General features: G+C 35.7%; 1 protein-coding gene across 6 annotated transcripts in view; it reads left to right on the top strand.

Annotated features, from left to right (window-relative positions):
- The window catches only part of LOC142351803 (glutamate receptor ionotropic, kainate 2-like), a 124,234-nt gene that overhangs the window by 67,821 nt on the left and 35,501 nt on the right, over nucleotides 1-20,912 (top strand). For all 6 annotated transcript variants that reach the window (XM_075403988.1, XM_075403989.1, XM_075403992.1 and 3 more), the window contains exons 8-11: nucleotides 107-265; nucleotides 2,355-2,465; nucleotides 3,018-3,125; nucleotides 15,273-15,554. In XM_075403988.1, coding sequence (XP_075260103.1) covers nucleotides 107-265; nucleotides 2,355-2,465; nucleotides 3,018-3,125; nucleotides 15,273-15,554 — 660 coding nt within the window. The remainder of the gene's footprint in view (nucleotides 1-106; nucleotides 266-2,354; nucleotides 2,466-3,017; nucleotides 3,126-15,272; nucleotides 15,555-20,912) is intronic.

The raw sequence follows: 20,912 nt of genomic DNA, 5'->3' as shown, positions 1-20,912 counted from the left end.
TTTCTGGTCAAATTTTAGAAACGCGTAATTTGCTGTTGAGTGAATGTTAAGTTGACTCAACGACTATTTCACGAGCCAAAATGTATTGTGTATGTTTTCTGTTCAGTTTGACTTTGCGCTGATCCTGGACTCATTTAAACTGATCAGACTGGGACTGACTGAGATGTTGAGTGCGACTACCCTCCATTCAGACCCAGAATTGATCGAGTGCAGATCCAAGTTCTACTGGACACAAGGCCACACTTTCATCAACTACATACGATTAGTAAGCATCTGTTTTCATCCTTCCTGGGTTGATTATCGCCATTTTCTGACCACTTTTTGCATTTTTTTGCCCATTTTTTTCGCTGAATCTTAAATGAAACATGAGCAGAAGCCATTATGCTTTCATTTTTCTACAATGAGACAGGGTTGCTGAATCTTTGTTTCTATATTTTTGCAAAGTGCTCGCTGATATAATACACTTTTTTCTCAAAAAAAGCAAAAAAATTGGTTATTTTAGCTGAAACTGCTAATAACTTTAACGAGCACAGTCATAAAACCTACAGAGACAACCTTCGTAAACTATTACAAAAACTATATGAACCTCTTTTGGCAGTTTGTCGCCATTTTTAGTCGATTTAATTCATATTCGTTCAACTTCGGTGTCATTATTGATTTTTTTTAATTTGAGGGACAATAACCTATTTATAATATCTATGATGCAAAAGGAAAGACATTTTTGATAAAATGGTGTCCAAAAATTAAAGGGTTTCAACTAAATTGTCTGATGCCTGCTTGTTTATTAAGATCACATAATCACGTGTGATAATTATGTTCACATTTCTTGAAATTTTGTCAATAACAGATTAAATTTGAGGAGACATGAATTTAATGACGGTGACAAAGTGAATTCAGCGACAAAGTAAGTAGTTCAGAAGAGTAAATGTTTCAAAATCGTGTTGAAGTAAAACAAGGGATTGATGCTTGAACAAAATTTTGGAATTTAGAGAGGTTTTTTAATGACCTTATTTTTTATTCACCTTTAGGAACTATTGGTTTTTGATTTTTGTCGCTATTTGTTGTTTTCTTGAACAACTCCTAACCTAGTGGCTCTAATTACAGGTCCCGTTTGGCATATAGCGAAATAAAATTTATCTTTTTTGGAAGTTTTTTTTTCGTTTTTTGCCGTATTTAGAGTCTGATACTGTTTTTTGCTATTAAATCTCGATTTTTTCAACTAATTGATAGTGATTTTTGACTTTGTCGCATTTTTTTGTTTTTCATTGTCCCAACTCTTGTTCTGATGATGAAGCAAATTAACAATTTAATTTGTGTTTTGAGTTTGTTTCAAATAATATTCGCCGCAGTTTTTTTCTGACATCTTTATTGATTACAGTTGTCTTCTATGATGTCTGAATTTGTTCCCATCCATATGTCTTGAAGATCTTTTGTATCTTTTCATTAATGAAATTAGTAATCAATGTTCCCGCCTTTCCAACATAAATTTATGGAATTTTATTGATTTTTGATATACGCTTACTTTTTCTTTAAAAGTTGACAAACTAATTTGCTGAATATTTCAATTTTCGCAAAATTTTTTTCCCGCGGCTTGTTGCTTTGTTTCTCATTGTTGTTCAACGAGTCTTCTTTTCAACAACTGATTTTATTGCCACCTATTTTGTGAGCTTGTCAGCATAAAGTGATTGGTTTTGATAAGTTTAACGAACTGATTTTTCAGTTTCAATTTTGGAAATTCCTTGGTGTTTGATTCTCGTTGCATGTTGCTCCTACAGAACGTTATGTTTTTGAGTTTTTTCACCTTGATTTTTGGTGCTAAATTGTTAAACTGCATACAATTTATGTAATCCTATAAGTTTAAGGTGAGGGCTTCTGGCCCCTTGAGGTGCACTCCCTCCCAGCCCCATAGAGACGCCGGTTAGTCGCCGGTTTTCTTGTGCACCTGATGTTTATGGGATGTAGTTTTCATTTAAACGCTCTTTTAAAGCGCCCTACAGCGACAGTGAGGCTATTATTGCTCCTCTGGTTTTAACAAACTTTGTAGTGTTTTTTCCACTTCAACATTGCGCAGAAGCTGATCCCAAAGGTTTTGAAGAACCCACTGGATCCTTGTCAAGATATGGGTACCCCACATCATCCGCATCAAGTTTAAAAATTTCCTCAGCAAGGTTTCCAAGTTCTTGTAAGTTTCGCTGGAACCGCGTCAAGTGACTTGTCAAGTCTTGGTGCGGAACTTGTGTAAAACCCGCAAAAACTTGACAAGAATCCTGTGGAACTCTGCACTGGGTATATATATATATATATATATATATATATATATATATATATATATATATATATATCATGTGTTAAAGGCATCAGCAAGAACAGTGGGTCTGACTGGTCCTCTGAGAGTGAATGGATTCGGAGAGAGATTGACATATGAAGTGGAGATTGCACAGAGAGTCGCAGACGACATGCAAATTGTTAGTACCAAAGTCCAAGGCAGATCTCATTATTTTTTTCAGATCTGTTCACCCCCAGTTTCAGTTCTATTCAAACCATGCAAGCTTGAATGTTTGCTTTCAATTACAAGGAAAAATTTGTATCTGGTGGCGACCTGAAATCAAAGAATGAAACCGATCCTCCTCCAATCACTCCCCTCCACCCTCCCTAAGAAAACAAATTGAGTGTTTGCTTTCATTTACCATTGCGAACAAACCAATGCTGCTTTTAGCTCGGGGTTCGGGGAGGGGGGTTAGGGGAGTGATTGGAGGAGGATCGGTTGCATGCTTTGATTTCAGGTCCCCACCAGACACAATTTTTTCCTTATTAAACCAGAAACTAAAATTTTTCCTTATTATTCTACCGTGGACATTCCAGACCACCCTGGATAAAATTATTCCCCCAGATTATCTGTGCGCCCCAAAATGTCTGACAATAGGTAAAAGTCTGGAAAAACTCAGTTTTGGGTTGCCTCGATATGAAACCTCGACCTAGCATCTCATCATAGCAGCTTTAGAATTTTTTGTTTTCAGGTTGGAAATTGGAGTTTACAGAATGGGACTAACTTGACAGTCACTGAGCCCAAAGACACGTACATCGAATTGCTCAACAACAAAACACTCCGAGTTACAACTATAATTGTAAGTTTTTTTTTATCAATTTGCCAATAGGCCTCACCATTTTGCAAGATTATTGCAATAACCAACATTTCATGCAAATTCTTGTTTGTCTTTTCGGCAACGTTTTTCAAAATACAATAGCAATATAATACATTCCTGTTGTTGAAATTCATTGTGACCAACATACATGCAACACAGATTTAAAAAATAATTACCTTATTTATAAATAAAAAAGTTAGTTTGATTCTTTGTGAATATGAAAGCCAAAACTTCAAACATTATTTTCTATGTTTTCTTCTTTTTCTATCGTTTTATTTCCGAATAGAAACGGTTTTGTTCAGCAGAATAAAACAAACTTTATTTTCTAGTAATAATTTTTGTCTCTTTTTTGGGCAATGTCAACTCTGGTCTTGTTCTCAACCTCATAGATTTTTACTATGATTACGTGGCCAAAGACCCTAGTTGAATTCCAGTCGATAATCTTTTAGTGACCACCTTTTTGTTTATATTTCTTGCAGTAATCTTTTCATGTGTCACACACAATTTATTTTGTAGGACAAACCGATTAATTTCATAAATCGTGAATACATCATGAATAGACATCGTACAATAAATGATTTTCACAAGCGCAAAAATAACCTGATTTTTTTTCAAGCTGAGTTTTATGCATTTGACCGCAAGACCAGCCATAAATTTGGTCGAAGGGCGGTTCAGCACCAAACTCGTACAGTAGCATAATGTCACAAATTTGTAGAATACATTTAAGACATGGAGGCTTGGTATTGTGAGTCCGCACATAATGCCTGACCCGTCTCAACCACGTAATTTGTGCAATCACCACAAAATGAGGAAGACATAGAAAACTTTCAAAAATCAATTATTCTCTGAAAATAATTGGTATCCAATTTAAAAGATCGCTCTAGGCTCAAAACAAAAAGGTAAATAACTCCTTAGAGAGCCGAAGATAATTGACATTTTGGAGAAGAAGAGACAAGACAAACGACAGAAACAAATAAAAACAGCAATCATTATTTACGACCAAAACTCAATGTCTATCTATTTTTTCTTAAAACAACTTGATGAAATAGTCAAAGTAGCATCAGATAAAAAGGAAGCTGAACCAAATGACCTGAATTTCACCTGAAAATACTGTTTTTAATGAGAATAATTAACAAGTAGACAGAAAACGAAAAGCCAAGGTCAGAAAATGCGTTTACCTTTTTTCGATATACTTAAATTCGAAGTCATGAAAGCAATTAGCTATCTACTGAATTCATTCAATGGCTTCAATCACCTTCACGCAACACCATTGAAACCTGTCAGAATGTCATACGACAGGCAGAAATCAAGAAGTCATTTCATTTTTGCGAGGAAACGTTGTCAAAGCCTATAAGATCTATTTATTTCTTGAATAGATGTTATTGGCTTCAAAATCTATATTTTATTCGAAGCCTACAAAATCTATTTACTAAAAATATTGAATATAATCAACTGCACCATATTATAGTGCCATTGATAAAATATGCGAACTGTCAATAATGTGTCATTAATATTTTGATCGGACAAAACAGCGAAAGAAAAACTAAAAGGTTGGAAAACGTCAAAAAATAAATGGTAAGTTAATGACAATTTGTTGTATCAAAGCCAAAGTATAATTATTTAGATAATAAAACAACAAAAAAGGGTACATTTTGATTCACTTAGAAAGAATGCGACTTCTTTTTTAATGATAGTACGCTTAAAGGTGGCAAAAATCGTATTGAAGATGACATATCTCAAAAAAACCATTTGTTTTAAAACAAATTTTGAAAACCATAAGACATAAAAACTCTAATGTTTCAAATAAAATGCTCCCTTTATTTTAATTTGTTGTTGCTTAGGAAACCAATTATACATGTTATTAGTGGGACTTAAGTCAAAAAAATACGCTTTTACGATAAAAACAGGCAGAATTCAAAATTTTTGGTGCATTTTTTATGCAAACGGTGTTGAAGACAAAAGACCAAATGCTGTTCACTGGAAATATTTTGTAGGTTTATTGGCTTCTTTTTTGCCGGTAGATTCGACTGAATAACAATTGAGATTGAATTTGAAATCCTTCTGGTCTGTAACTAAAACAAAAAACAGAAATGGCAAAAGTTTTCTTTAAAAAAACTTGTACTGTGCACCAGGAAAATTCGAAAAATTTTTGAACTATAATATCCCCCAACAAAACCGATCAAAACTTATTTTGCTCCTGCTGCTGCTCATTTCATTCAACATTTTACCAAATTGTACCGAAACAGTTAAATTGACCAAGAAGTTATATTACCAAAAAAGCTTTATAAATCAACTGAAACATTAGCTTAACTTTAATAGATACCCAAATAGAAATATGGTTAAACAGACTAGTCGTTACACTACAAAAATAACATCAGATGCTTGAAAATTTCAAGAACTCATTAAAATAAGAATTAAAATATTCTTTAAAGTAATCATTCACGAAAACAATTTGTCAGAACCAATAAAACCAAAAATTTTAATCATAACGCACAATAATATTTCATTTGACCTGTCATTAATGTGTCATTTGTTTTTTTATTGGACAAGACAGCGAAAGAGAAACTAAAACATTTGGAAAACGTCAAAAAATAAATGGGAAGTTTATGAAAATTTGTTGTATCAAAGCCAAAGTACAATTATTTAAATAATAAAACAACAAATAAGGGCAAATTAAGTTTCACTTAGAAAGAATGCGACTTCTTTTTTTTATTGATTTTACGCTTAAAGGTAGCAAAAATTGGACTGAAGATGACAAATCTCAAAAACCATTCGTTTTAAAACAAAATTTCAAAACCATAAGACATAACAACTGTAATTTTTCAAATGGAATGCTTGAAACATTGTAACTTGTTACTGACTAACAACTGAGATTGAATTTAAAATCATTCTGGTCTGTAACTTATAGAAAAAAACAGAATTGGCAAAAGTATTTAAGAAAAACCTGTGCTGTTGCACCAAAAAAATTCAAAAAACTTTCGATTTATAATATCCTACATCAAAACCAATCAAAAATTATCTTGCTCTTGCTGCTGCTCAATTAATACAAAATTGCACCAAGTTGTACAGAAACAGTTAACTTGAGCAAAAACTCATTGTTTCAAAAATAGATAACGAATTTAGGATACGAATTACATTAGCAAAAAAGCATTATGAATCAACTGAAACATTAGTTAAATTTTAATAGATACCCAAATAGAAATTTGGTTAAATAGACTGGTCGTTACACTACAAAAAAATAACATCAAATGCTAGAAAATTTCTTGAACTCATTAAAATAATAATTAAAATATTCTTTAAATTAATCACTCACGAAAACAATTTGTCGGAACCATTAAAACCAATAGTTTTACTCATAATGCTCAATAATGTTTCTTTAGACTTTATTGATTTTTATAGCGACCTCTATTTTATTGCACCTGCAAATGAGAAAAGCTTTTCTTGTAATTGGTTTGAAAAAATTCCGAAAACTATCCGCAAAAATAATCAAAATAGAATCTGAATCCTTTTTCATCGCAAACCTCAACGTTGAGACCAAAATTTGCCTTGCTATTGCTGCTCAGCGGTTAAAAACCTAATGGCTCTTAAACATCTTGTAATAGTATTAAGCAAACGAAAATCTTATATTATTAAAAATAAACTGTACACTTTCTTAAATTTTGGTTTAAATTACTGAAAGACGGCTAAATCGTTATTTCCAAAAATTGTTCCTTGGAACCAGAGGCACAATCAGCTCACAGCTGAGTAAAAGAGGATTGTTTTAGCAGCTTTTATATCTCCACCACCGTTCAGACTGGACAAAGTGGGACAAATAGGCTAATTTGAAGCCATTTTCCTTGAAAAAAAAGAGAAAATGCTGATTTTTCAAAAACTTAGACCACAAATTTGCCAAAAAACTAGGTTCAAAAATTTTACCAACTCTCTTTATCTTTGAATGTAAAACCAATAGGACTGTTGTTAAGAATTTTATCATTCTTATTTATCAAAAAATGATCACACTTTAAGCAAAAAATAACGAAAAACGTGAACCAATCAACGGAAGTGAGGTTAACGTTCACAAATATTTTGACCTCTGTGACTCCTCGGAAAAAGCGAAATTCAAAACAGAAACCTTTTCAATTTAAATTTCAACGCTTGACAAGATTTCTAATGATACCTCTCGCAATCTTGTACAATGCATATATCGATCGGCGAAAATTGACTGAACAAAAAAACCCAGTTGACTATATTGCTCCTCTCCCACTAAAGTGGGTTGGAACATATAATCTTATACGTAATTATCAGAAGGCACATTTCGTTTAGTAATTAAGAATAGCTGAGGAAATTAAATAAATCAAACATTAAGCCTGAGTTAAGCCGATTATATTATTTTTTATGTAGTTAAATTTACTTGTAAATCAAGAATACTCATTGTAAATTGACAAAGGAAAAGAGTACTGACAATCTCAATAATACAAGTCTTTAGATTTAGTCAGCTATTATTTGTTCTGTCGTCAGCATCCTGGAGTTTACTTGATGTTTTGAGCAGGAGTAACAATTTGCAGTAGTTTTTTTACTACTTGAATTTTTTGATGATATTTTAATTGTTCCTGTCTAAAGATATCTGATTTAAAGTGAATTGAAAAATTTTTTGGGATGACACAAGTTAAAAAAATTATCCCATTACTTTTTATACCGATCAAAAACGAATGTTTGTCATGCGTTTGCGTTAAAACTGAAAATGCCGTTCATTGTAATGCTAAACATTAGCTCTGTGTTCAAACTCTGGGTTAGGCGACCTTTAATGCAAAATTTCTTTTCGTTGGAGAACTTTAATGTGCATTATCACTGCACTGTCTTCCTTGAGCAACGATAATCATAATTGTTAAATAAAGCGGATGTTTTTCTATAAACTTTTTTAAAATGACAAAATAAAACCGAAAACAACTTTTGTGTCTAAAATTTTTTACCTGAATGATGCTTCAAATTGTTTCTAGCTGCTAAAACACCGCCATAGAAACCATTCAAAATTGTTTTACAAGATTTAAAGGTTAACTTATTCAAGCAAACAACTTTTCTTGCGTTCACTCTTAGTAAAACTTCCGCCTTAGTAAAAATCGCTCGTAAAATAGATACCTAAAATGAACGAAATTGGGAATCAAGCTTTTTATCTTATTTTTCGCAAAAAGGTATGTGCCATTTTTGCGAAATTGAGATACTTTAAACTTGTATAATATGTTCCAAATCTTGTAGCACGTTTCCGCTCATTTTAGGTATCTATTTTTTGCATCCAATTTATCTCTAATTCTCCTGTATAAATTTAGCCTATATAAAAGTGCGCTTTTGAGAAAGCAAAAGTAATTTAAAGCTTTATTGAATAAGCACGAAAAAATGATTTGAAGCTTTTAAAGTGATTTAAAGAAGCGACAAAGAAGCGAGAATTAGTGAGGCGACAAAATAATTTTGCTTAGAATTTTGGTTTTTGTTGTTTTCTTAGTGGAAGTCTTTTCACAAGTTATATACACCCTTTTCCTTCCCAGTACCATTGCAGAAGACACACCTCTAGGACGAAATTTTTAAGGTTGCCCATACGGAATGACAAATCATGGGCAAACTAAGAACTTTTACACTTTTTTAATAAAATTTTAATACCTGAGTATCAAATAAAACTGCCATTGTTTTGTTTGTGTTGAACTGTTGATGTTTAAAAACTGCCATTGAAATATTACAATTGATAGTATCTGATTCTGAATTTTATAATCATGAGATTTTTTTAGAGAGAGGCCCAGAGAAAGAGAGAGAGAGAGAGGGAGAGAGAGAGAGAGCAAAATGGAGGAACTTTTCAGAAAAAACAACTAGACTCCTGTAAACATGTAAATAGTCGCAAAAAAATTAATAGACACCTTAAACATGTAGAAAAGCGCAAAACACGTTGATTTGAAAATAAATAGACCCCTGTAAAACTGTAGAAAGCATTGAAAAAATGGACCTCCAAAACGGACGCAGAATTGAGGGATGTTACAGAAAAAAGCTGGATAACATTAAACCTGTAAATAGACGCAAAAACATTGATCAAACGTATTGTAAAAAATTCGAATTTTGAATTCAAATGTAAATAACTCATTAAATCAGACCTGGCAAGAAAAAAACAGTGATCAATTCACATGTGATTTTTTACCAAAAGTTCCCTCTATTCAATCTTATCTTGTTATGGGCGAATAAGAAGAGTTAAAATGTTGCTTCAGGACAAACATTCGTTTTATAGTTAAAAAATTTAACCAAATGCTTTGTTTTTTGACGAAGTAGCCAATTCAACCCTAGAGAATAACCGAGAAAAATTTGAAACGGTGGGGTTTTTCTGAATTTTTTGTTTATTTGTCAAATTTTAGTAAAATTATCACAAAACAATGATGCTTATATACAAATAAAACTCTGAAAAACCATGAAGAAATTGTGAAGCGATGATCATGAAAATCAGCTGATGCTTTTTTATTTTCCATTTACCCTGAAAAGAACCAGGTGCTTTTCAGAAATCAATTTGTCATATTTACTGAAATATCCCGAAAAAAGGCTATCGGTGATACCAATTCCATTTCCTGACCTACAACTCACATCAAATGAAAAATGTGATAATTTTGAGCCCTGTTTGCCAAATTATTAACGTGTAATTCACCTTTAATCTTTTAATTGCTATCAATTAATAAACGCTTTATTGCGAATTATAGATACATTAAGTGCGATATTTAGATACATTCAATGCAAAATAGAGTTACCTTGCCTGCGAAAAATAGTTACATAAATCAATCTGATTCATTATACGTTGAGCGAGAAAAATGGGATACACAGCTTTTATCTCAATTTCGCGGTTAAAATTTGGACACTTTTGCGAACACGGGTTGCGCAATTCCATTCAATTTTGCCTAGTTCTGCTAAAGTATCTACTTTTTGCAGTTTTGTTGCATTTTTAGTGCAATAACATAAAAAAACGAACAAGAGATACACAGATCGGGTAAATTTGCCCGTGGCGATTTGGGTACACCTCTGCGGTGTAATGTTTTCTTCGTGAATTATAATATTTGGATTTCATATATTAATTACAAAAAAACACTTTGCCGAGAACAGCAGAATTTTAGAATATATGGTCAGATTTTCACAAGCTTGTGTGTAATTATTAGCAGAAGACATTGATAAATATTTTTTAGAACCAGTTTTTGTAAATACAGGTAATTGGACTTAAAACATCGCAAGTTCCAATCGTGTCGGTGTTTAAAGAGAAATAATCATTGCAGTGTCGAGAACAATATGCCTCCTGCCTCCCTCTTGGGCTATCCATTCGCTCTATGTTATAGTATCTTGAAGCCTTCTTTGCGCACAATTTTGCAGCAGAGTGACAGTGTTTACTTTTGCACGAAACTGAGTACCCAACAGAATCTTGATCAATTCATTTTTATTTTGACGCGAGACCTTCGAAAACACTAAACTTGTAGGCGACATGTAATTGAAAACGGAAATTTATGAACTGATAATTCATAATAACTCTAAATTTACTTCTAAAAACTCTAAATTTTGCAGAATAACTTCAGTTGCGGGTCATAAAACGAGTTTTTATTTGAACAAAAACTCAAAAGAACGATTTTAAGTCAAATAAGTTCTTTTAAACTAAAAGGTGCAAAAATTAGCCCACTTAGGTGGGTGCTCACTATTTTGAGTCAATTCAAGCCTGCAGCCCCTCCTATAAATGTCACTTGTCTAAATTCACCCAGAAATAAGAAACATGTGATATAAGTTAGAAGGCACAAACACTTTGTTTCCCTTTTTGCGGTTCGTTGGATCCAAAAACATGGGTTGTGTTTAAAGCGTGTCGTAATTATTAGCTCAACTTGACGGCTTGTCTGAAGCGAAATAAGACTGTATACGTCATTCCTAATAATTTTCGGGAAAATTTGGAGCGAAATAAAATGCCGGCATTCAGCCTTTGAATGTTGAAACATTTACCAGGCAACATGGTAAAGAGAAATCACTTTGAATGAAAACTTAAAATCACAAATGCTATTTTTTGTTCTTTATGTAAACTTAGGTCAGCGGTCATTGCACGGCTGAAAATTCCCCGAAAAAGATTCCTAATCAAGTTCTGATTACTAAAGTTTTATAACTTTTATCAAGTAAAGTTATAATCAATGGCGGTCAAAATTGTCAAGCCCAGATTTTTCTTTTTGTTTTAATACACAAATCCAACGCAAACCAAATTCAAACGCAATCCGGGACGATGCTCTGCGAACTCGTGCTCATAGTGAATGAAACAACTAGTGCACTCAATCCCGTAAATCATAAAAAGATTCCAGAATTTCCCCGGCAGCTTCTCTGGAAACAAGTCAGAAAGATCCGGGCATCTTACGTGAACCTCACCAGGAATTGTAATATAGGATGGGATAGAAAAAGATCCCGCATTTCCTGACACGAAACCCGGAAAATTTAAGATCTCAACAGGGAATGCGGACGAAACGAAAAATTCACGGCAAATTTTTCTGGGCAATATGCGGGAATTTTATCCTGCAAATTGAAGATGTTACGATTCCCAATTAGCGAATGTTACGATTTGAGGATGTTACGATTCCCAGCAGAATTTGCGAAACTTTGTGAGATTTTGTGTTAAAAATACGGGGAATTAAACCAAAAACCCAGGCGCGATTTTCGGTATAATTGGCGGTACTGTTATTGGGAAAGATAAGATGGGAAAATTAGTTTTGAAAATGCGAATTGTTCAATCAGGTATTTACTTTAAATTATCAAAATTTTCGAGTACTCAATGTTTGTTTTTATATAATGTGTCTGGGTTTCGGTATCCAGAATTATCCACAACTTTCGTCGCATTTTGTCATCAGTTGCAGATGAATTAGTATCGAAATAAAACCCAGCAATGGCAGAGCTCGTGGAACAGTTTGTTCAGCTGTAACAGATTCAGTAGAGTGTAACCAAGTAAACAGTGCAACAGGTCATATGTGAAATTTCTAAAATGCTTAATTCAAACTGTCATATGAAAAGCTGCTGGGGGTAAGACGGCTAAAATTTTACGAAAAAATTTTTTTCCAATTTTCCCCGGCGTATCGCCACCTCCTCCCCCCCCCACACACCCAAAAATATCAGGATTACCGAGTTCCCGGAAGATGCCCCGAATACCTATCAGTTTTCACGAGTTTTCGGGCGAGTGTTTCAAAAAAATATCAGTAACCCGGAGTTCTTCGGTAAGTGTCTCAAAAATGTTTAAGTTTTCCCGAGTTTCCTTGTAAGTGTCGTAATACTACTGTCGGCAAAACTACTGTCGGCAAAACTAGTGTCGGCAAAACTAGTGTCACATGTTTTGCCGAGAAAACGTAAGCTTCCAAGGATTGCCTGCAGGAATCATTGGATTGGAAACACTGAGCACTTTACGATTACGAGAAATATTTTGGCGTATAATTTATGATTTCGTTTTAAGATATGAAGTAGTGATGTCTGTCAGTGAGAAATTTATTTTAGAAAACATATTTTTTAACAAACAGCTGTGTTGCTAGAAGATCATTCGTGTCGTAACAAAGATTTTTTTTGAAAACAAAAGAAAATTTTTAAAAATTAAGCACAGACGATTTTATATCAATCTGTAAAGATCCAGCCAAATAATCGACCATTTTGAAATCAAATTTCCTTTTTCTTAGCCTCAAAATTGAGTGTGATTAGTTCTGAAAATAAGTGTACTTTTTTTCGGGAAGAAATGGCGTGTTGAAAAGATAATTTGATAAATACAGGCTCATAAAAATTTTTTCATCTATTTAAAAAGTTGAGAAAATTTGTTTGCTGTTCTTCTGCGAAACCACCATAGCATAATCGGGGATGACTTTACAAAAAAGTTCTCACGCTTTGGTTACTTTTGAGTTAGAGCTCTACGATGCTCATAACTGATCTCTAAACAGTTTGTCTCTGCTTAGATGTAGATCTTTGCATAATTTAGATTTTGAGCCCGCCGTTAATTTTGTGCAGGAGTAGGTAAAAAAAAAATAAAAATGATACGAAGTATTCGAATTTAGGTTTTTCGAAAAACGTAAAGTTAAACGGACGCGGATTTGAAATCTTAGAAGAAAATCTTTTTTAGCCCTTTTATTTGAGACAAATTAAAAGATTTTGGTTTTTCTTCAATTCAAATTTTCCGAAAAAACTTCTCTTGGCGCCTGAACAATTTTTAACATTTACAATAAAAATTTTCAGGCTAAACAAAAAAATACGGAAAAACAGTAGTTACAATTTTTTTAAACTGCATAAAAATTCCTGAAAAAAAAGAAATTAACCAAACAATTTTGATCAGTTCTTAATGTCTGTTATCAATATACATTTGAAACCCAGACTCTGAAGGGAAATTATAAATTTTAGTTTAAAATAATGATAAAACAAAAATATAATGATGAGTTTAACCAAGCTTGGTTTGCCCAACGTGGTAAACCCCATTTTGGTGTGGACTAGTTTTAGGTTTTTCTATTTTTTCAGTTCTCAAATAACATCCATCGAGACGGGTAACTTGTATCTGATGTTTACGTTTGCTTCTTCGTTCAAAAGTTTTCACAGGTCATTATTAAATTTTGCTGTCTTGTCTCTTAGAGAGTGAATTATTATACTTTACAACACGATTGAAGAAGTTGTTTGGAGAGCTCGTTTGACTGATCTGCCTCCCAAGAAGTACTTTGTCAGATAGTCTTGTTTTAGGATCATTTTTTTATATTTTCCCAGAAATCACTACCATAAATGTGTAGGCAACAATTCGGGATTTTGTTCAACAACACCAGATCATCAATTATTATTTGGAAGAAATTGGCAGCATCCTCAAAGTCCGTAAACAATCTATGTACTTCAGATAAGTGAAAGGACTTTATGAACAGATCCATTTAATTAAAACGCTTTTGATTTTCCCGAAACGAACTTTTCCTGGAAACCACACTTTTGACCCGTGTAACAAAATTGATATAATGTAATTTTTCACAGAGTTTGTTTTGCCTATCATTTAAATGATCATTCAGTGGAATTTATTTATCATCCAACTGCTTTATATATTGTTTTGATTCATATGAATTTTTTGGCCTGATGAGCTTTTACACTACAATGAAGAATTGGGGTTGAAACAATTACATATAATTTTTTAAAAAACTACAAAATTTTGTGAAGGTTTTTGACCTTATATTTAAGATAACTATAATTCACATGAATACTCTAATTGTCTATTCAATCGTTTCGTCGTCTCGACAAGGTGGAAAACGTGATATGGAAAGGAATTTTAATGTGGAATTTCTCACAGCAAAGAGAAATCTGAAATGTTTATCTGAAATATAGAACCTTTTGTTCTATATGCATCTGCTGCCTAGTTATAAGCTTTTCGCAATAAGTTGTTTCTTTGAATTTTTACCGGAGAACTATTAAATAGGTATTGGCGCTAAAAGTGATACATCATTGCTGTGCAGGGCATTTTTTACTGGCACAGAAGGTGCAATTTTGTTTCAATAGGTTTTTAATAGTTGGCTTCTTTAATAGTTGGTAGGTAGATAAATTGTTAATTAGTTCTTTCATAATAATTGTTTGAATTCACTTGTTAGGATTTTGTAGGAAATTTTTTAAATAATATTTTGCCTTTTTTGTTTGTCAATTTTCTCTGTATGAACCGTTTGCATTGTTTTTTTTTCTATCAATTGATATTCATGTATTGAATGAAATTATTTTCTATTGCAAGTTCGTTAACCAATAGTTGTTTCATGATCGCATTTTATAACGAAGTTTTATCAGTTGTTTTCTCAGTGCCCCGACACTAAGCGTTGATGTTTAAAGAGAAAATATAACAATAAATAATAGTGTTGTCAATTTTTCTGTTTTTTTTTTGTTCTTTTTGTTTCAATCTCACTGGCGGTCATTGGGGTAAACGGCGGATGTTAGTTCGACGATTTGGAGGCTATGTTTTGTAAATAACTTATTTTTGGCTATATAAATCTGGTAAAATGATGTCTTTGTTTGTAACATTTTGTAGCATGTAATATTAACTACGCGGTTATTTTATTTTAAAAGTTTCAGAATTTTTAAAAAGAGTATTATAGGTTTCCGATAGCTCATATCTTTATAAATTTTTGATTTTTTTTTCAGCAACCACCGTTCACAATGCTAAAACCACCTGACAAAGACAAGAACAAACCAAAGAAATCAAAAGACGATGACGAAAAAGACGAAGACGGAGAAACCAAACCTGTCGACCCAAATGATCAGTTTGAAGGTTACTGCATTGACCTCTTGGAGGAGATGAAGAAATACATGTTGCAAGACGGGATTAACTTCCAGTACCAGATCAGTCTGGTCAAGGATGGAAACTATGGATCCGAACAGGAGGATGGCGACTGGAACGGAATGGTGGGCGAATTGCAGCGAGGGGTGAGTTTTTAATCCCCCCATTGTTGAACATTCCCAACTCTAATTGAACTTCAGATGTGAAGTTGTAATCTGATTTTAACCAAATTTGTTGTCACATAACGTTGACGCCAGGGTCAAGGTTTCGCCTTTATCCGACCTCTAATTAGCAGGGGTTATGATTTAATACCCATTACACTGTTATGTACTGTGGGAAAAAGTGTATGGGTGTAATAATAAAAAAATACACTGTAAACACATTCCTATCTGCACTTTTTTCACTCTTTAAAATGAGAGTAAATATTACTCGATTAATTAAAAAATATACACATTTGATCACACAATTGTGTTAGATTTTCCACTATTGTTTCGCGAGATTTGTTCTACTCCACCATATAGCAATTCTGTAGGACCAAAACCGTTGTTGTTTAGACTGGTTTCATAAGCCAAGTGAAGATTTTTACGGAATATCAATTTCTAGTTCTCTCATTTTCCGTATAAAAAAAATTCAGAAAGATTTGCTTCGAAGAACGGCAAAAACAGATTATAAACTTACCGAACAGAACATTTTGCTTTAATTGTTTAATCAATCCTCACACGCCTTTCGTTCTGCTAAATTTATAGCAATAACTAAATTTAGTTGGCATTTTAATTGCTGAACTACTTTAAGTTTTGCGCAAATTCTGATGTTTTATCAAGTTGAAATTCAATGACAAATTGCAAGGATAGCAATGAAATTAAGACATCCTCAGGCACAAATCAATTTTTTTAAAATTTTGTTTTATGTCGCTCAAACACTGTGTGGTTTGAGATCCAGAGGAAATTTACCAGTAATTTGATATTTTCCTGCTTCCTTCGTTCAAAATGTTGGGTTATGGACTTTCGCAAGCGGAATAAAAAGCGTTTTTAACTAAGTAAAAGAATTAATTTCTCAAAAAATGAGAGAATAACAAAATGATATTTTAGAGTAGAATTTAGAGATTTACAGGAGAGATCTGATTATTAGATCAAGATGGTGATTTGAATTTGGAGATGAAAAAGGACTCAAAAATCAGCTGTATATATACCCGTTATCAGTGTGAAAAAGTCAAGATACAAAACTAATCTTAGCACCGCGATTTATAGTGGGGGTCGCAAGGGTTACCCAATATGGTTTGCTTCTGCAAATCAGTCGCAAAGGGAACCATAAATGGAATGCATTTGCACTTTTCTAAGAATTCATTCACACTTCCGGAGATATCATCATCATTTAATACATGCTGGGAAGATTTTACATCATTTAATCTAACTCTAGTAATAGTTATCTAGATTCACCAATTTGAACCGAATATTGATTCTCAGCACCCTTTCTTGACGATTCATTTTTTAAATAATTTCTTTGATCGAAGTCATATTGCTTGTCTTTCTAATCTGGTAAATCAAACTTTCTTTCTAATTCTCACTAAGTTTAAGACTATAGTTTGATCGATATTCTAACACCCCCACTCAGACTTGAGCTGATTGCGTAGAGTCTGCTCCCATCAAAACTGCTCTGAATGTTTCCACTTTCGAAACGGGTAAGGACTTTGTGAAGATGTCCGCTGCCATTCTGTCTGTAGGGACGTAATGAATTGAAATAGTCCCATCCTCAGTCTTGTCACGAATGAAGTGGAACTTTGTTTCGATGTGCTTGCTCCTCTTGTGCATGACTGGGTTTTGGCAAAGTCTGATACAACTTTGGTTGTCCTCTCCAATTGCTATTGGACGTTTCTGTTGGATGCCAAAGTCCTCTAGAAGTTGTTTCAGGTAGAGTGCTTCCTGAACTGCTACTGCCATGCCCTGATATTCTGCTTCTGATGAAGAAAGAGCAACTGTGGCCTGCTTCTTGACACCCCAGCTGAGTGCTGCGCGACGTCCGTTGAGCTTGAAGTAATAGCCCGTTGTTGATTTTCTGTCGTTCACGTCTCCAGACCAGTCTGCATCACTTTCCCCCACTAAATCATAACTAGCCTCTTTTGTGTAAGTAAGTTTTAAACCTTTGAACCTTGAAGATATTGCAGAAGTCGTTTTCCGCACATCCAGTGTTGATCGGTTGGTGCATTCATGTGTCTGGACAGAATGTTGACTGTGAACATGATGTCTGGCCTCGTCTGTTTGGCCAGATACAGAAGCGATCCAACCAAGCTTCTGTAGATCCTCTGGTCCACTTCTTCGTCTCCGTTCTGTGCTGTCTGAAGTTTCAAATTCAGATCAGCTGGAGTTTTTGAGGGTTTGCATTGATCCATTTGAAACCGCTCAAGCATTGTTTCTATGTAGCGTTCTTGGTCGACTGTGACTTTGCCCTCTTCTCGTCTGATTCTTAGACCCAGAAACCAGTGTAGTCTCCCTCTGTCTTCCATGTGAAAGGTTGCTTCTAGTGCCTTCTTGACATCAGAGACCACTGTCATACTTCTTGATGCTACTATGATAACGTCAACCCAGACCAAGATGAAGGTGTGATCCTCTGCCTCTGATCTTGCGAACAAGCAGTGATCGTTCCTGCTTCTGGTGAACCCCTGTCTCAGTAGGAAGTTTGCCAGCTCTTTGTACCAGTTGTTAGCAGCCTGTTTCAAACCATAAATTGATTTATTTAGTCGACATACTAACTTCTCCCCATCTGATCCGCGTTTTACAAACTCCTGTGGCTGTTCCAGATACACTTCTTCCTCGATTGGTGAGTGCAGGAAAGCAGTCTTGACATCAAATTGGTGCATCACATGGCCCTGCTTCGCTGATAGCTGAAGTAGAATCCTGAATGTCTCTGGCTTACAGGTAGGCGCAAAAGTCTCAAAGTAGTCCAGTCCTTCCACTTGTTTGAAGCCTTTCGCCACAGAGCGCGCTTTGTATTTGTCCACTTGACAACTGGGTCCCAATTTCACTTTGTAGACCCATTTGCCCGGTATGACGTCCCTGTCTGTGGGTGGTCTCACTAGGTTCCAAGTCTCGTTGTCTTGGAGTGCCTTGACCTCGTCCTTCATTGCCCGGTGCCATTGGTCCCAATCGTCACCTTGCTTGGCTTCGTAGACTGTTTTGGGTTCCACATAGTCGCCCTCAGTCACATCAAGATGGGTCCTGACTTCTCCAAAAAATTGAGGAACATTCCTCGCTCGTGTCCCTCGTCTGGGCTCTGCTCTGTCCGCGTGTTCCAGTGCATCTTCATTGAAGCCAACTATCTCTAACTGTGAGAAGTCTTCTGTGTCACTGTCTTCCAGTGACTCTGAGTCTCTGTGACTCCCTCTTGTTGCAGTAGATCCTTCATCTAGTGCTTTTTCTCCAACATCTGAGGCCTCTTGTCTCAGTGTTGTTTCCTTAGTATTCACGCTCCCTGCGTCATGCCATTCCTCCTTTATTGCAGTAGATGTGTCCTGTCGTTCTCTGTTGTCATCGTCTTGATGACCATCATCTGGGTGCCAGATTCCCAGTTCCGACCAGTAGGTCAGCCGTTTCTTTGTTGTCAGGGATTGAGCCCACTTCAGACTCCTTGATGATCACATCTCACATCTTTGATGTACACCAGGTTTCCGTTTTCTCCTTCAGTGTAACCCACAAACTTTCCTTCCAGTGCCTTGGGTTCAAGTTTGCTGACTTCTCTGTCCCTCTTCCTCATGAAGACTGTGCAACCAAAAATGGATAATTTACTAATTGAAAGCTTAGGTTTTATACCTCTCATCAGCTCTGCTGGGCATTTTTCTTCTCCTCGTCTCACAACCAATTTTCTGATCCTTGCTGCGTGAAGAATTGCTGCTCCCCACATCATCTTGGGAAGTCCTGAGTCAATGAGCAAACATCTTGCCATCTCCAGCAGTGTCTTGTTGCACCTCTCAGCTAACTCATTCTGTTGTGGCGTCTCTGGTATGGTCTTTTCCTGTAGAATGCCTGCATCTAAGCAGTACGTCTTGAACTGCTCTGAGAGAAACTCCTTCGCATTGTCTTGCCTCAGCTTCTTGGGCGTCCCCACACTGAGAACAAATTTCTTCAGGCTGGCCAGTGCTTCACTCTTTGCGCTAAGCAAGTCCACAAACACAAACTTCGTGTACTGGTCTGCAAACACTATGCAGAACCGGAACCCTGACAGTGACTCTACTCTGAAAGGTGCCATCACGTCTGTGAACACCCTCTCCAGCTTCTCTTCTGCTTGGGTCTCTGCCACTCTTGGTACTGGAGTCTTTGTGATCTTGGCCAATGCACACACATTGCATACATCATCGAGTTCCCCCACTGTCTCTGGTGCATTCCTGACCACATCCGCTTGATTCAAATGACCCAATCGTCTGTGCCACTTCCTTGCACTGTCAAGTTTCACGCTGTTGGAACTCATCTTGAATTCTAGAACGCTGCAGGGTAAGTAAAACGAATTATTTTCTTGTGTTAGTTTTACCCGAGTTCCCTTCTGGAGTTTCATGCAGCTGTTTCCTCTCTCGAAAGTGAAGCTGTGTCCCCACTCCGTGCATCTTGAGACTGATAGGAGGTTTGAAGAATAGTCCGGCACACACAGAACATTTTTGAGTTCGCATTGGAATTCCCCTTTGTTTGAGGGTATGCTGATCCTCACACAGCCTCTGCCCACCACTCTGGAAGCCTCTCCGTTGGGATTTCTGACCACTGATTGAATGGGCACAAAGTCCAGGAACGCATCGATGTTCGTCACTATGGGATCTGTACAACCACTGTCCACTAGCATGCCTGCTGTCTTCCACTGGGTAAGAGCTGCCCAGCATTCCTCGTCTGGTGTAGCCAATGTTGGACCCATTGCCACTGACTCTTGTTTGCCTCCGTTTCTTTGTCTCTTGCATGCCCTGTCTAGGTGACCCTTCTCACCACACTTGCTGCATTGTGCTGTCTCCTTCTTCCTGCAGTTCTTGGCAAAGTGTCCAGGGATCCCACACATAAAGCAGTTTCCTTTCTTGGGTCCCTTCTTGAAGTCACGCTTCACTGCCAGTGCCACTGAACCACTTTGTCCCTTGTGTCTCTGCACCGTGCTCTCATGAAAGTTCTGCAGCCTTTTCCTCAACTCTGTGACGTTCGTTGCCGGGTTAAAGCTTTCCTGTATAACAGAAATTTCATACCTCATTGGCAGACCATTGAGGACCAAGGCGTTGAAGAGGATCTCAGACTGCTTCCCCTGCTTCTTGTAGCCTTGTGAGCAACTCCTGTCCTCTAATGAAGAAGCTGTCCAAATCCTCAGACTCCTCGAGCTGCAGTCGAGCAAGCTGTGCCACTAAAGTCACCACTGTCGGCGTCTCCACACTCTGAAATCTCTCTTGCAAAAGCTTCCAAGCCTTTGCTCCATCTCCAATGCCGTCATCTCCCACACAGTCAAGTCTCATCAGCATGAGGGTTGTTGCATCTAGAGTCAGTGCCAAA

The sequence above is a fragment of the Convolutriloba macropyga genome, chromosome 13 (assembly GCF_964194025.1).
Source record: "Convolutriloba macropyga chromosome 13, txConMacr16.3, whole genome shotgun sequence".
Lineage (NCBI taxonomy): Eukaryota > Metazoa > Xenacoelomorpha > Acoela > Convolutidae > Convolutriloba > Convolutriloba macropyga.
Note: the sequence above shows the minus strand (reverse complement) of the source record. Positions and strands in the feature narration are given on the sequence as shown.